The 10,947-nt window shown below is 38.9% G+C and overlaps 3 protein-coding genes across 3 annotated transcripts; all 3 read left to right on the top strand.

Moving 5' to 3' along the window:
* Positions 1-1,465: 1,465 nt before the first annotated feature.
* LOC131014416 (21 kDa protein-like) lies at positions 1,466-2,159 on the top strand. Its single transcript, XM_057942381.1, has one exon. The coding sequence runs from the start codon at positions 1,493-1,495 to the stop codon at positions 2,069-2,071; it is 579 nt and encodes a 192-aa protein (XP_057798364.1). The 5' UTR covers positions 1,466-1,492; the 3' UTR covers positions 2,072-2,159.
* Positions 2,160-7,444: 5,285 nt separating this feature from the next.
* On the top strand, positions 7,445-8,182 carry LOC131018996 (glutathione S-transferase T3-like). The gene has a single exon (XM_057947682.1). It carries the CDS (start codon positions 7,445-7,447, stop codon positions 8,180-8,182), a length of 738 nt encoding a protein of 245 aa, XP_057803665.1.
* Positions 8,183-8,620: 438 nt separating this feature from the next.
* On the top strand, positions 8,621-10,329 carry LOC131018995 (uncharacterized). Its single transcript, XM_057947681.1, has one exon. The coding sequence runs from the start codon at positions 8,621-8,623 to the stop codon at positions 9,974-9,976; it is 1,356 nt and encodes a 451-aa protein (XP_057803664.1). The 3' UTR covers positions 9,977-10,329.
* Positions 10,330-10,947: the final 618 nt, after the last annotated feature.

Raw genomic sequence — 10,947 nt, 5'->3', positions numbered from 1 at the left:
AAAATTATATCTTCTCTCTCGTTTTTTTAGGCCCGTAATTTTGGTCATTTTGCAAATGTAGGGCAAAGTTTTTCGGACTTGCAATTGCAGGACAAATTGATTTTTCGGGCTCAATTTATCCTATTTATGCCGAATTTTTGAAAATTTGTCCTACAATTACAAGCCCCCAAAAAATTGTCCAATATTTGCAAAGCATCCAAAGTTACGGGCCTAAAAAAAACTTTGGGCTCATTATTAAATTAAATTATTAGTATTAAATTAATTGACACTTTTTTTAGGGAAAATTGCACCAAAATACACAAACTTTATCGAAAATCCATATTTGACGCGAAGTTAGAATTTTACATTTTAATGCACCAATTTAAGAAGTTGTTCAATTTTGGCACATTTTTCATTCCCCCCAAATTAAAATCTGACGTGGCGCCTACGTGTCTCTCCGGCACGTGCCACTCCGTTCGCCGGTAAGTTTGTTCTTCTCCAACTACTGTTTATCGCAAAAGAAATGAGCCATTCTCTCCACCACCGGCCATTCTCTCCAAATCGACGAGAATCTTCCACCAATCTGGAAAAATTTGGGTAATTTGAAGTTCTCGATTGCCTCTCTCTCTCTCTCTCTCTCTCTCCTAAATCTATTACCATCTTCGTAAAAAAATCGGTGAAAATCTCTGAATCCATTCCGCCACAATCAATCGAACCTCCTCCACGTGCCATCCACAACAGATTTGAGCTCCATACCTCGAAAATCAATGGTCAGGATCCTGGCGACCAGGAAACCTCGCATTCTTCCTATCGATTCGCAGTCCACCATCGATTCCCGGCGGCATCGCCTCCCTCGGCCACCACCGATGTCTCTGTCCCTTCCCCTCTATCTCCCTGAACTCTCACATAATAACACATAGAGCAAGATCCCCAATTTCAAGCCACCGCGCCGCCGCCGCCGCCCTCAGTCTCTCCTCCGCCGGCTGCGATGGGGGATGAGGAGGTCAGATAAGTGGGGTTTTCCGATCTTTGAGGATATTGAGAGAGAGAGAACGTGATTTGAGATGGAGAGAGAAAAGAGAGACAAAGGGGGCTTAAACAGTGGGCTGAGACGACACCGTTTTTTCTTCTTCAATGCCACGCTGGATAAGTAGTTGACATGTAATCGACACGTCAGATTTCTCGGTCACCGGAAATTAAAATTGTGTTAAAATTGGACAACTTATTAAATTGGTGTATTAAATTGTAAAATCCTAACTTCGCGTCAAATATGAATTTTTGGCAAAGTTTGTGTATTTACATGCAATTTTCCCTTTTTTTTAATAAAAAGTGGCCGTAATAGACATTATTAAAGGATGGCATGTCGGTAAGTCACTGCGCTTTCACAAGCATGTTTCAATGAAATAGATGATCCCATTCCCCGCCAATCAAATACTCGTATTAATTTGTCTATATATACATCCTTTCACCACCAATAGTCCCACAAGTTTCTCACACACACATTGATACGACAATGAAGATGTGGAAAGCCACGGCATCTATTTTAATAGTGTTGGCGGCAGTTATGGAGTCAGGGTGTCAAGGCAGAAGTGTGGGCACCGATTTCATCCGAACGTCCTGCTCCGCCACCGCCTACCCCACGCTCTGCTACTCCTCCCTCTCCACCTATGCCACCGCCATCCAGCAAAACCCTAAGCTCCTCGCCAACGCCGCCCTCTCCCTCAGTCTCGACACCGCAGTCTCCACCTCCGCCGACATGCTCAAGCTCTCCCACACGGCCGGCATGACGCCCCGCGAGGTTGGCGCCATGCAGGACTGCGTGGAGGAGCTCGCTGAGTCGGTCCAGCAGCTCAGAAAATCAATGGCGGAGATGAAGCGGATCAAGGCCTCCAACTTCCAGACCACAATGAGCGACGTTCAGACATGGGTGAGCGCCGCCTTGACGGACGAGGACACGTGCATGGACGGCTTCGACGGAAAGCTTATGGACGGCAGCGTGAAGACGACGGTACGAAGGAAGATTGAAAATGTGGCGCATATGACCAGCAACGCCTTATCTCTCATCAATACCTATGCTACTCTTCATGCTTGAATATATCAGTATCATATATGTGGTTCCATGTTTAATTCTATATGAAGAGGGTGCATATATAAATAATTAAAAATCTTCATCGTGTTGTTATATGTAGTGCATGGCTAGGTTTTGCCAATTGTTTTTGTTTAAGTTTAGAATCAACGGTTAATGCAAGCTGTTTTGTATCTGAAAACCTGAGCAACCAAGCTGCAAATTATGGAGTTCAATTCGTATCATCTTTCATGTGTATATTTACTGTTTTGTATATATGATGGTATGAGAACCACGTTTTAGGGGCGGGCCTATCTTATATAGTTGAATCAAACCTCAGGAACCACAACGCCACCAACCAATACTATCAGCTCGTGTCAACCCGGCCCATTGCTGCCTGCACCGGTGCGTTATATATATATCTCACAAAATCGATCACTACTCAGTTTCCATCAAACTTATAGTAGATGGTATATAATTTTCTTATCTGAAATTAAACAAGGATGATATGGTGAGGGGACCTGACTGATGATCACCCCCGGCCCAGAAATGATTTTTGATCAACATCGCATAATCGCATGCAACAAATTAATCCAGGTTTTATGGCTTCGAGTCTCTGCCCGGGTTCAGCCTTCTTTGCATTATGGTGAGAGATGATGGTGGTGGTAGAGTAGCTTACAAATGAACTTTGCAAGTCAGTTTTTGCCCGCCGCTACACACAAACAAGAAAGGGACTTTGCTCAAGACCCAATCCTCTCCGCACACACCCACACATTTCACGTAGTGGCGCGCGTCAAGGAAAAGTGAGTCAAAAAATTAATGTGAAAAGGAACCTAACAAAAGTTTGGGAATTTTTCATTATAAGATAATGATTACAAGTTACATGTCTCCTCTATTTAAAGAAACACAACACAACACGTATCTATGCCGTAAAACAACAACAACAACAATGGTACGGATGAATTCATGCCATACATATCAACAAAGCTAGAATGAAGATTTAACACTCTTTGATTCCTTGATCCAAAAGTTTCTTTATTATGCTGAGGTGGAGATGTGACCAAACCGTCCTTTAGCTATGCGTAAATAAATTTTTCTTGTGCCCACAACTACTCTAATTAGCGGCAAGTTCAGGGTCGAATCCACAAGGAATTGACTGTAATTTTTTTTTTGCCACAATATCGATCACTACAAAAAAGGTTGAATTTAGTTATCTGCTATGTACTCTTGTGGGCTAAACAATAAAGAAAACTAAACTGAAACAAAAACGTGATTTGGTTAAAGACAACGATAACCTGACTTGGATTTGAATCATTATACATAAATATTACTCGAGTATAAGTGCAACATATTCATTATATGCATATATCAATTGGTTATTGAAAGAAACAATGGATAAAACAGTAGAGCTAGAAATAGGCATAGTATATAGGTTTAAAACTGCAGATTCCAATTATCTGAATTCGTCTTTCAATGATGTGTAAAAAGACTTACATCCTTTATATACTAGTCTAAAGACTATTCTAGATCATAGACATAAAACCCTAATCCAGCTATACAAGAAGTACATTCTGCTACACAATAAATAAAGCAAGAAGACTGCCGAATGCAAACAAAACAATGTAACAAACTTGAGCTTCTCACGAGTGAACCATAATAGATATATTCTTGGATGAGATTCCTTTAACCAAATAGTCTGTTGATCTCTTTGTCATGCCACGTGTCTGGTATTGTTGAGGTGGAATGACAACATGGAAAACTTGATGATCAGCATGAACAACATGTGAAGAAGGTTGAGCAATATTTCTAACAGCTTCCCTCAATTCAAGCGCGCTTAAGAAATAGACTCCTAACAAGTTCTTTAAGCGCGGGAAGAATTGCAAACTCAATGGTTTAGTTAGAATATCAGCCTTTTGGTCTTGTGAATGAACATGTCTCAAGTCAATAACACCAGTTGCAACCTTGTCTCTCACAAAGTGTATATCAATCTCAATATGCTTTGTTCTTGCATGCATAACGGGATTTAAAGCAAGTGATATAGTACTCTGGTTATCTACCCAAATAATAGGAGGCTTCACCTTGATAGACAACTCATTTAGAAGTGAAGTAATATAAGTCAATTCAACAACAACATGGGCCAAACTCCTATATTCTGCCTCAATGCTCGATCGCAATACCACAGCTTGTTTCTTAGAACTCCATGAGATAAATACACACTTCAACCAGTTACAGACCTCCTATCATCAAGGTCTGCAGCCCAATCCGAATCACAGAAACCAGTCAAAGTAAAAGCTGACTTCTTAATAAGCATACCATGGTCTTTCGAACAAGCAAAAAATCTGAAAATTCTCTTAACTGCCTTCCAATGAGAATCAAGTCGCGAAGCCATATATTGACTGACTTTATTCACACTATAGGCTATCTCTGGTCTGGTTATGGTAGCATATTGAAGTGCTCCTACTGTACTTCTGTACAGCTTTCCATCTATATTACTCATACCTTCCCCCTTGGAAAGCTGGCAGGAAGAGACCATATGAGTAGGACAACCATTTGCTTCTTGCATGTTAACCTTCTTGAGCAATGTAGTTATGTATCCCCCTTGGCTAAGATGAAGACCATGAGCTGTATGAGAGATTTCAATACCAAGGAAATGGTGCACTGGACCAAGATCTTTGAGTGAGAAGTGATTGTTGAGCTGAGCAATAACACTTTGTATTTCTGAAGGGCAGGAACCAGCGATTAACATATCATCTATATAGATGAGAAGATATACCACAGTAGATCCCTTTGTTCTGAAAAAGGGATAGTTATCTGCTCTTGACTGAGTAAAACCAAGGCTGAGAAGAAGGGAACGAATAGTAAGAAACCAGGATCTTGAAGCTTGCTTCAAACCATAGACAACCTTCTTGAGTTTACAAACAATAGGAACAGAACCAGACGTAGGTGGCTCTAAACCAGGAGGAGGTTTCATGTAAATCTCTTCCTGTAAATCACCATTAAGAAAAACATTATCCACATCCACATGATTAATATCCCAACCATAATTAATAGCAACGGAAAGGATGAGCCTAATAGTGGCAGGTTTGACAACAGGACTAAAAGTTTCATTGACATAAAAACCAGGTTCTTGAGAGAATCCCTGAGCTACAAGCCTCGCTTTGTAACTAGAAATGGAACAATCTGCCATTCTTTTGATTTTGAAGACCCACTTGCATCCAATAGCATGTTTACCTTGTGGCAGATGATAGAATTCCCAAGTACCTTTGTTGATTAAGGCAAATATTTCCATTCCCATAGCCTTCATCCAAACTTCAACCTGCATAGCTTCAGTGTGATTTTTAGGTTCCACATAGAGGTAGTCATATGTAGTATTCAGAGCATAAGCTCGAGGCTTTGGCTTGAAAATGTCAGCCTTGGATCTTGTTACCATAGGGTGGATAACAACAGCAGGTTCAGGAGAAGGAGATGGTGCATTATCATTATTATCAACATATGTTGATTCAGAAGAGGGGGCATGAGAAGGTGAAGGGGAATCTGATGGAGATGAAGTGTCAGTGTTATGTGGAGAAGAAGAAGAGCTAGAGGATGATGATGATGACTGATGAGGAGAATGAGGTGGGGTATTATGAGGAAATATAGGAGGAGGAGGGAGAGTGGGAAAAATAGGACTGGAAGGAGTATGTAAGACAGATGAAGCAAGGATAGAAGTCTGATAAGGGAAGATATGTTCATTGAAAATAACATCCCTACTAATGACAATCTTTCTAATTTTGAGTAAAACCTTATAGCCCTTATGTTGAGTGCTTGTAACCTAAAAAGGTACCAGGAGAGGACCTATACTGGAGTTTGTGAGTATTAGAAGGCCTTAAGTATGGATAACAAAGGCAACCAAATACTTTCAAAAGAGTATAGTCCAGTTTGCAGTGAAAGAGGGTTTCATAAGGAGTGTGAAACTTAAGAATCTTGGTTGGAGTCCTATTGATGAGGAAAATAGAAGAGACAAAGGCATCATCCCAGAATTTGGTAGGGAGATGAGCCTGAGCAAGCAGAGATAACCCCATTTCAAATATGTGCCTGTGCTTTCTCTCAGCAAGGCCATTTTGTTGAGGGGTGTAAGGACAAGATATCCTATGAAGAATACCAGTGTTTTGGAGAAATGTAGTGAGACCTCTATATTCACCACCCCAATCAGTCTGAAGAACTGTAATTTTATCAGAAAATTGAGTTTCAACCATAGTCTTAAAGTTTTGAAAATTTTGATTTACATCAGATTTCTGTTTTAAGAGATAAATCCAAGTAAATCGACTGTAATGGTCAATGAAGGAAACATAATATTGAAAGCCATTAGAGGAGACAACATGGGAGGGACCCCAAAGATCACTGTGTATGAAAGCTAAAGGAGTATCATGAACAATGTGGGAAAGAGTGTATGGAATTCTATGAATCTTAGAAACAGAACAAGAGTGACAGAAATTAGAATTTGGCATTGATTGAAAAGAGATGTTACAACTTTGAAGTGCTCAGTTTGACAATATCAAGAGCACAATGGCCTAATCTCCTATGCCAAATATCTAAAGAGTCAACAACAGAATAACTATGACTAGAAACAGATGAAGAAAAAACGACTGGATTCTGAGAAGGAGTTGTGGCAGAATCTGCAATGCTCTTGATAGGAGTAGGAGAGGTGTGGACTTATGGAGAGTAAATTGATATAGTCCATCTCTAAGGATGCCCTTGAGCAAAATAGCTTTGGTTGCCTGGTCCTTAAGACCATGTTTATCGGGTAGAATTTGAGGGACTTGGTCGACCTCTTGTGGAAAAAAAAAAAGAACAATTCAAAGTGGTCACAAAGAGGTGGTCGACCAACATAAAAATCGGACCTCCCTTGGTCTCTCTCTCTCTTCAAATTTAATGTATTGATGTCATGACACTTGTAATAATATTATTGGTGGAGTGGATTTTATTTAGATAATTGATAAAAATCATTATATCTTTTATATAAAATATTAAAAAAATAAAAAAATTATACCAAAATTTATATTTTTTCATTCTCTATAAATAGAGACCACTTTTGGTATATTTCAATACACCTTCAAATTCTCTCATTTATCCTCTCTACATATAACTTGTATTATTTGCTTCTCTATTTTTCAATGGATGGAGACAATAATTCTTTCTTCAACTCTCAAAATTTCAATCCCTCCCAAGACTATTACCCAAATCTTGCTGATATTCCAAGCTCCAATGAATTCCCAGAGTTTGATTATGCTATGAATTCAGAATTCTCGCATAATCCAATTGATTCTCCTATTTCTGAATATCACCAAACCTCTGAAAATTTTTCTGCAAATCCCTTCCAACAATGCGCAAAGTTGGACTGATATAGAAGATATATCACTAATGTATGCTTGGTGCTTTGTAAGTAACAATCCAATTGTTGGCACTAACCGAAATAGTAAGTCGTTTTGGAAAACTGTTGCAGATATGTATGAGCAAAGTCGAGCAGATAATCCAGAAATTGGAGGTCGAAGGAGCATCGAATCATTGAGGAACCGTTACAAACGCCTCAACAAAAATGTAACTCTGTGGGTTGCTGCATATAAGAAAGCATATGAGCGACGAGCGAGTGGTCAGTCTAAAGAGGATATCGAGATAGCAGCTCAAGCAATTTACGGTAAACCTAAGTTTACTCACCATGACGTGTTTGAAAAAGTTATGAGCAGCTATCCGAACTGGGAACTGAAATTGGATAGTACTGGTTACGTACGTCGTTCTCACCCAGACGATGAAGACAGTGTTGACGAAAGTCGTAGCAGCTCAAAAAAATCGAGGACAGATGAAGATGTTGATCCTCCAACCGACTCCACTCCAGAAACTCCAGGTAGTGATGCTTCAAAATTTCATCGTCCTATTGGTAGGGATAAAGCTAAAGTTAAGGCTAAAAGAAAAGGAAAACAAACAGAATCACAATCTTCGATAGTTTCAGATGCTTTCACTGCTGAACTACGTGAAATGAGAATCACACGCGAAAAAGAAATGAAAACATCTACGTTGAATACGTTAATGAAAAAAAACCAGTTATCTCCAGATGAGGAAGCTCTCAAACGTCGGCTAATGGCAGAACTTTATGGAATGTAATCGAACTTATGATGCTTGCTTTTAATTATTGTGTTATTTAAATTATTGTTGTATGGTTTATTTATGTAATTTTAGTTTATGCAATTTCAATGTAATTCCATTTTGTGTAATTTCAATGCAATTTCAATGTAATTTCATTTTGTGTAATTTCAATGCAATTTCAATGTAATTTCATTTTGTGTAATTTCAATGTAATTTCAGTTTGTGCAATTTCAATGTAATTTCGCTTTGTGTAATTTCAATGTAATTTCATTTTGTGTAATTTCAGTGTAATTTCAATGTAATTTCATTTTGTATAATTTCAATGTAATTTCATTTTGTGTAATTTCAATGTAATTTCATTTCATGCTCTTGCTTATATATTTATCCATGTATTCTCTCAAATAACAGAACAATTATCTCTTCTAAAGTCGTTTAGAAAAAACTCCTCTTCAAAAGATGGCATCTAGTTCTAATATTGATGCTTCAAATTCTAGCGATGATGAAGCATGGGAACAAAGTGTTGCCGAACATAATCGCCAACTTGATCGCATAATTGAGGATGTGGTCATCCATGCCGCAAGTCTATCTGTACAACCTACCAATCATGCCGTTAGAGGAAGGAGACGGTATATTGAAAGAAGACGTGAGATAGGCCATGAAGGTGTGTTCGAGCAGTACTTTTCAGAAGATCCAATCTATCCCCCAGAATATTTTCGAACAAGGTTTCGCATGCGAAAGCCTTTGTTCGAACGTATAATGAACAAGCTTGTCGCCACCGATAGATTTTTTCAGCAACACCCTGATGCAGCTGGCCGTCTTGGTATGTCTCCAATTCAAAAATGTACTGCGGCTATGAGGGTGTTGGCATATGGCACCTCAGCCGATTTGCATGACGAATACTTACGAATGAGTGCCCAAGTCATTCGTAAATCAGTCATCAAATTTGTTGAAGGTGTCATTTCCAATTTCGGAGCTGAGTACCTCAGAAAGCCAACTGAAGAAGATATGGCAGCTCTTCTTCATATCGGAGAACGGCGAGGGTTCCCAGGCATGATGGGCAGTATTGACTGTATGCATTGGGAATGGAAAAATTGCCCTACTGCATGGGCAGGGCAATATGCAGGACGAAGCGGTACGCCAACAATTATTCTGGAAGCAGTTGCATCACAAGACCTATGGATCTGGCATGCATTTTTTGGAACCCCAGGTTCAAGAAATGATATCAATGTACTTGATCAATCGCCTGATTTTGATGATATCTTGGAAGGTCGAGCACCTAAGGTCAATTATATCGTTAATGATCGCGAAAGGAATATGGGATATTATCTCACTGATGGTATATATCCTCAATGGGCGGCATTTATCAAATCTATTCCCGCTCCACAACTTCGAAAGCACCAGTTGTTTGCTCAACATCAAGAGGCTGCCCGAAAAGATGTTGAGCGAGCATTTAGAGTTTTACAAGCACGTTTTGCTTTCATCAAGCGGCCATGTCTTATTTGGGATCGTGATATTATGGGAAAAATAATGATTGCTTGCATCATCATGCATAATATGATAGTGGAAGATGAAAGAAGCACTTACCTTAACTATCATGATCCTACAGAATTCATCGAAGATCGACTAAGACAGAATACTCGTCGAAGTGAAGATGAAGAAGAAACTAATGATTTCGTATACTCTACGAATAGGATTGTAAGCCTAGCGAGCTATATGAGAACTAGGTCCCAACTTCGCAATCGAGAAGATCACAGCTCTCTATTACACGACTTGATCGAGCATATATGGCAAAAGTTTGGAGATGATGATTAAATGCGTAGTATGTATTGTTTTTTTTTCTATTTCGAGTTTGGATTGTTGTAATTTATATTTTTAGTTTGTCTTAATTTAAATTTTTATTATTTTGTTATTTTTTAAAATTTTATTATAATATATTAATTTATATTTAATATTATTAAAATTATTACGATTAAAAATAATAATAAAATAATTATAAAATTATGTTGTGGTTGAGTGGTTGGATGGTTGGGGTGGTCATTGATAAATGAACAAAAATAGAGGTGGTTGGGTTGGATGAATATTAGTGATGTGGAAGAGAGAGAAAGTAATTAAATATTAAAGATGGTTGGATGGTTGGGTGGTTGGATGGTTGCTGATAAACATGGTCTAACAACACAAAAATGAGGCTGAAATTAAAAAAACACACCATTATTAAAAGCAAATTAAGAGACACTGAGAAGATTTTTCTTAATCTGAGGAACATAGAGAAGGTTTTTAAGAATAAAATTCTTAGATACAGTAGATGAAGCAAGAGTAGAATCACCAACATGAGAAATATTGACAAGAGCACCATTACCAGTTGCAATTTCTTACCTCCATGGTAGTCACTGGCAGAATGGAAGGTGTTGTAATCATGAGACACATGATTAGTAGCACCTGAGTCTGGATACCAAGTAGAATTGCTTCCATTATCAGACCATTGTTCAGAGGTAGTTGAAGAAGAAGAAACTTGAGCAAGATTCAAACCAGGTTGATGAGGAAAACCACTCTGTTGAAACTGAGGCTGAAAAGTACTTCCTTGAGCAGGAGAAGGTGCTCTCATGGTATTGTTTCTTTGAGATCCAGGAGTGAAATGAGGCCCAAACCTATGCCAACATCGACCTGCAGTGCGACCAGGTATGCCACAGACTTGGCATATTGGCTTGTTGTTGCCATATCTTCCACCTCTTCCACCTCTATTGTTGCCCTCTTTCTCTGCCTCCAAAAGATCCAGCATAACCACC

This window comes from Salvia miltiorrhiza, chromosome 3, assembly GCF_028751815.1.
Source record: "Salvia miltiorrhiza cultivar Shanhuang (shh) chromosome 3, IMPLAD_Smil_shh, whole genome shotgun sequence".
Taxonomy (NCBI): domain Eukaryota; kingdom Viridiplantae; phylum Streptophyta; class Magnoliopsida; order Lamiales; family Lamiaceae; genus Salvia; species Salvia miltiorrhiza.
This window is presented reverse-complemented; position numbering and strand designations above follow the sequence as displayed.

Excerpts from the sequence above, each read along its gene's own strand:
- LOC131014416 (XM_057942381.1), top strand. The coding sequence starts at position 1,493 with ATGAAGATGTGGAAAGCCACGGCATCTATTTTAATAGTGTTGGCGGCA.
- LOC131018996 (XM_057947682.1), top strand. The coding sequence starts at position 7,445 with ATGTATGCTTGGTGCTTTGTAAGTAACAATCCAATTGTTGGCACTAAC.
- LOC131018995 (XM_057947681.1), top strand. The coding sequence starts at position 8,621 with ATGGCATCTAGTTCTAATATTGATGCTTCAAATTCTAGCGATGATGAA.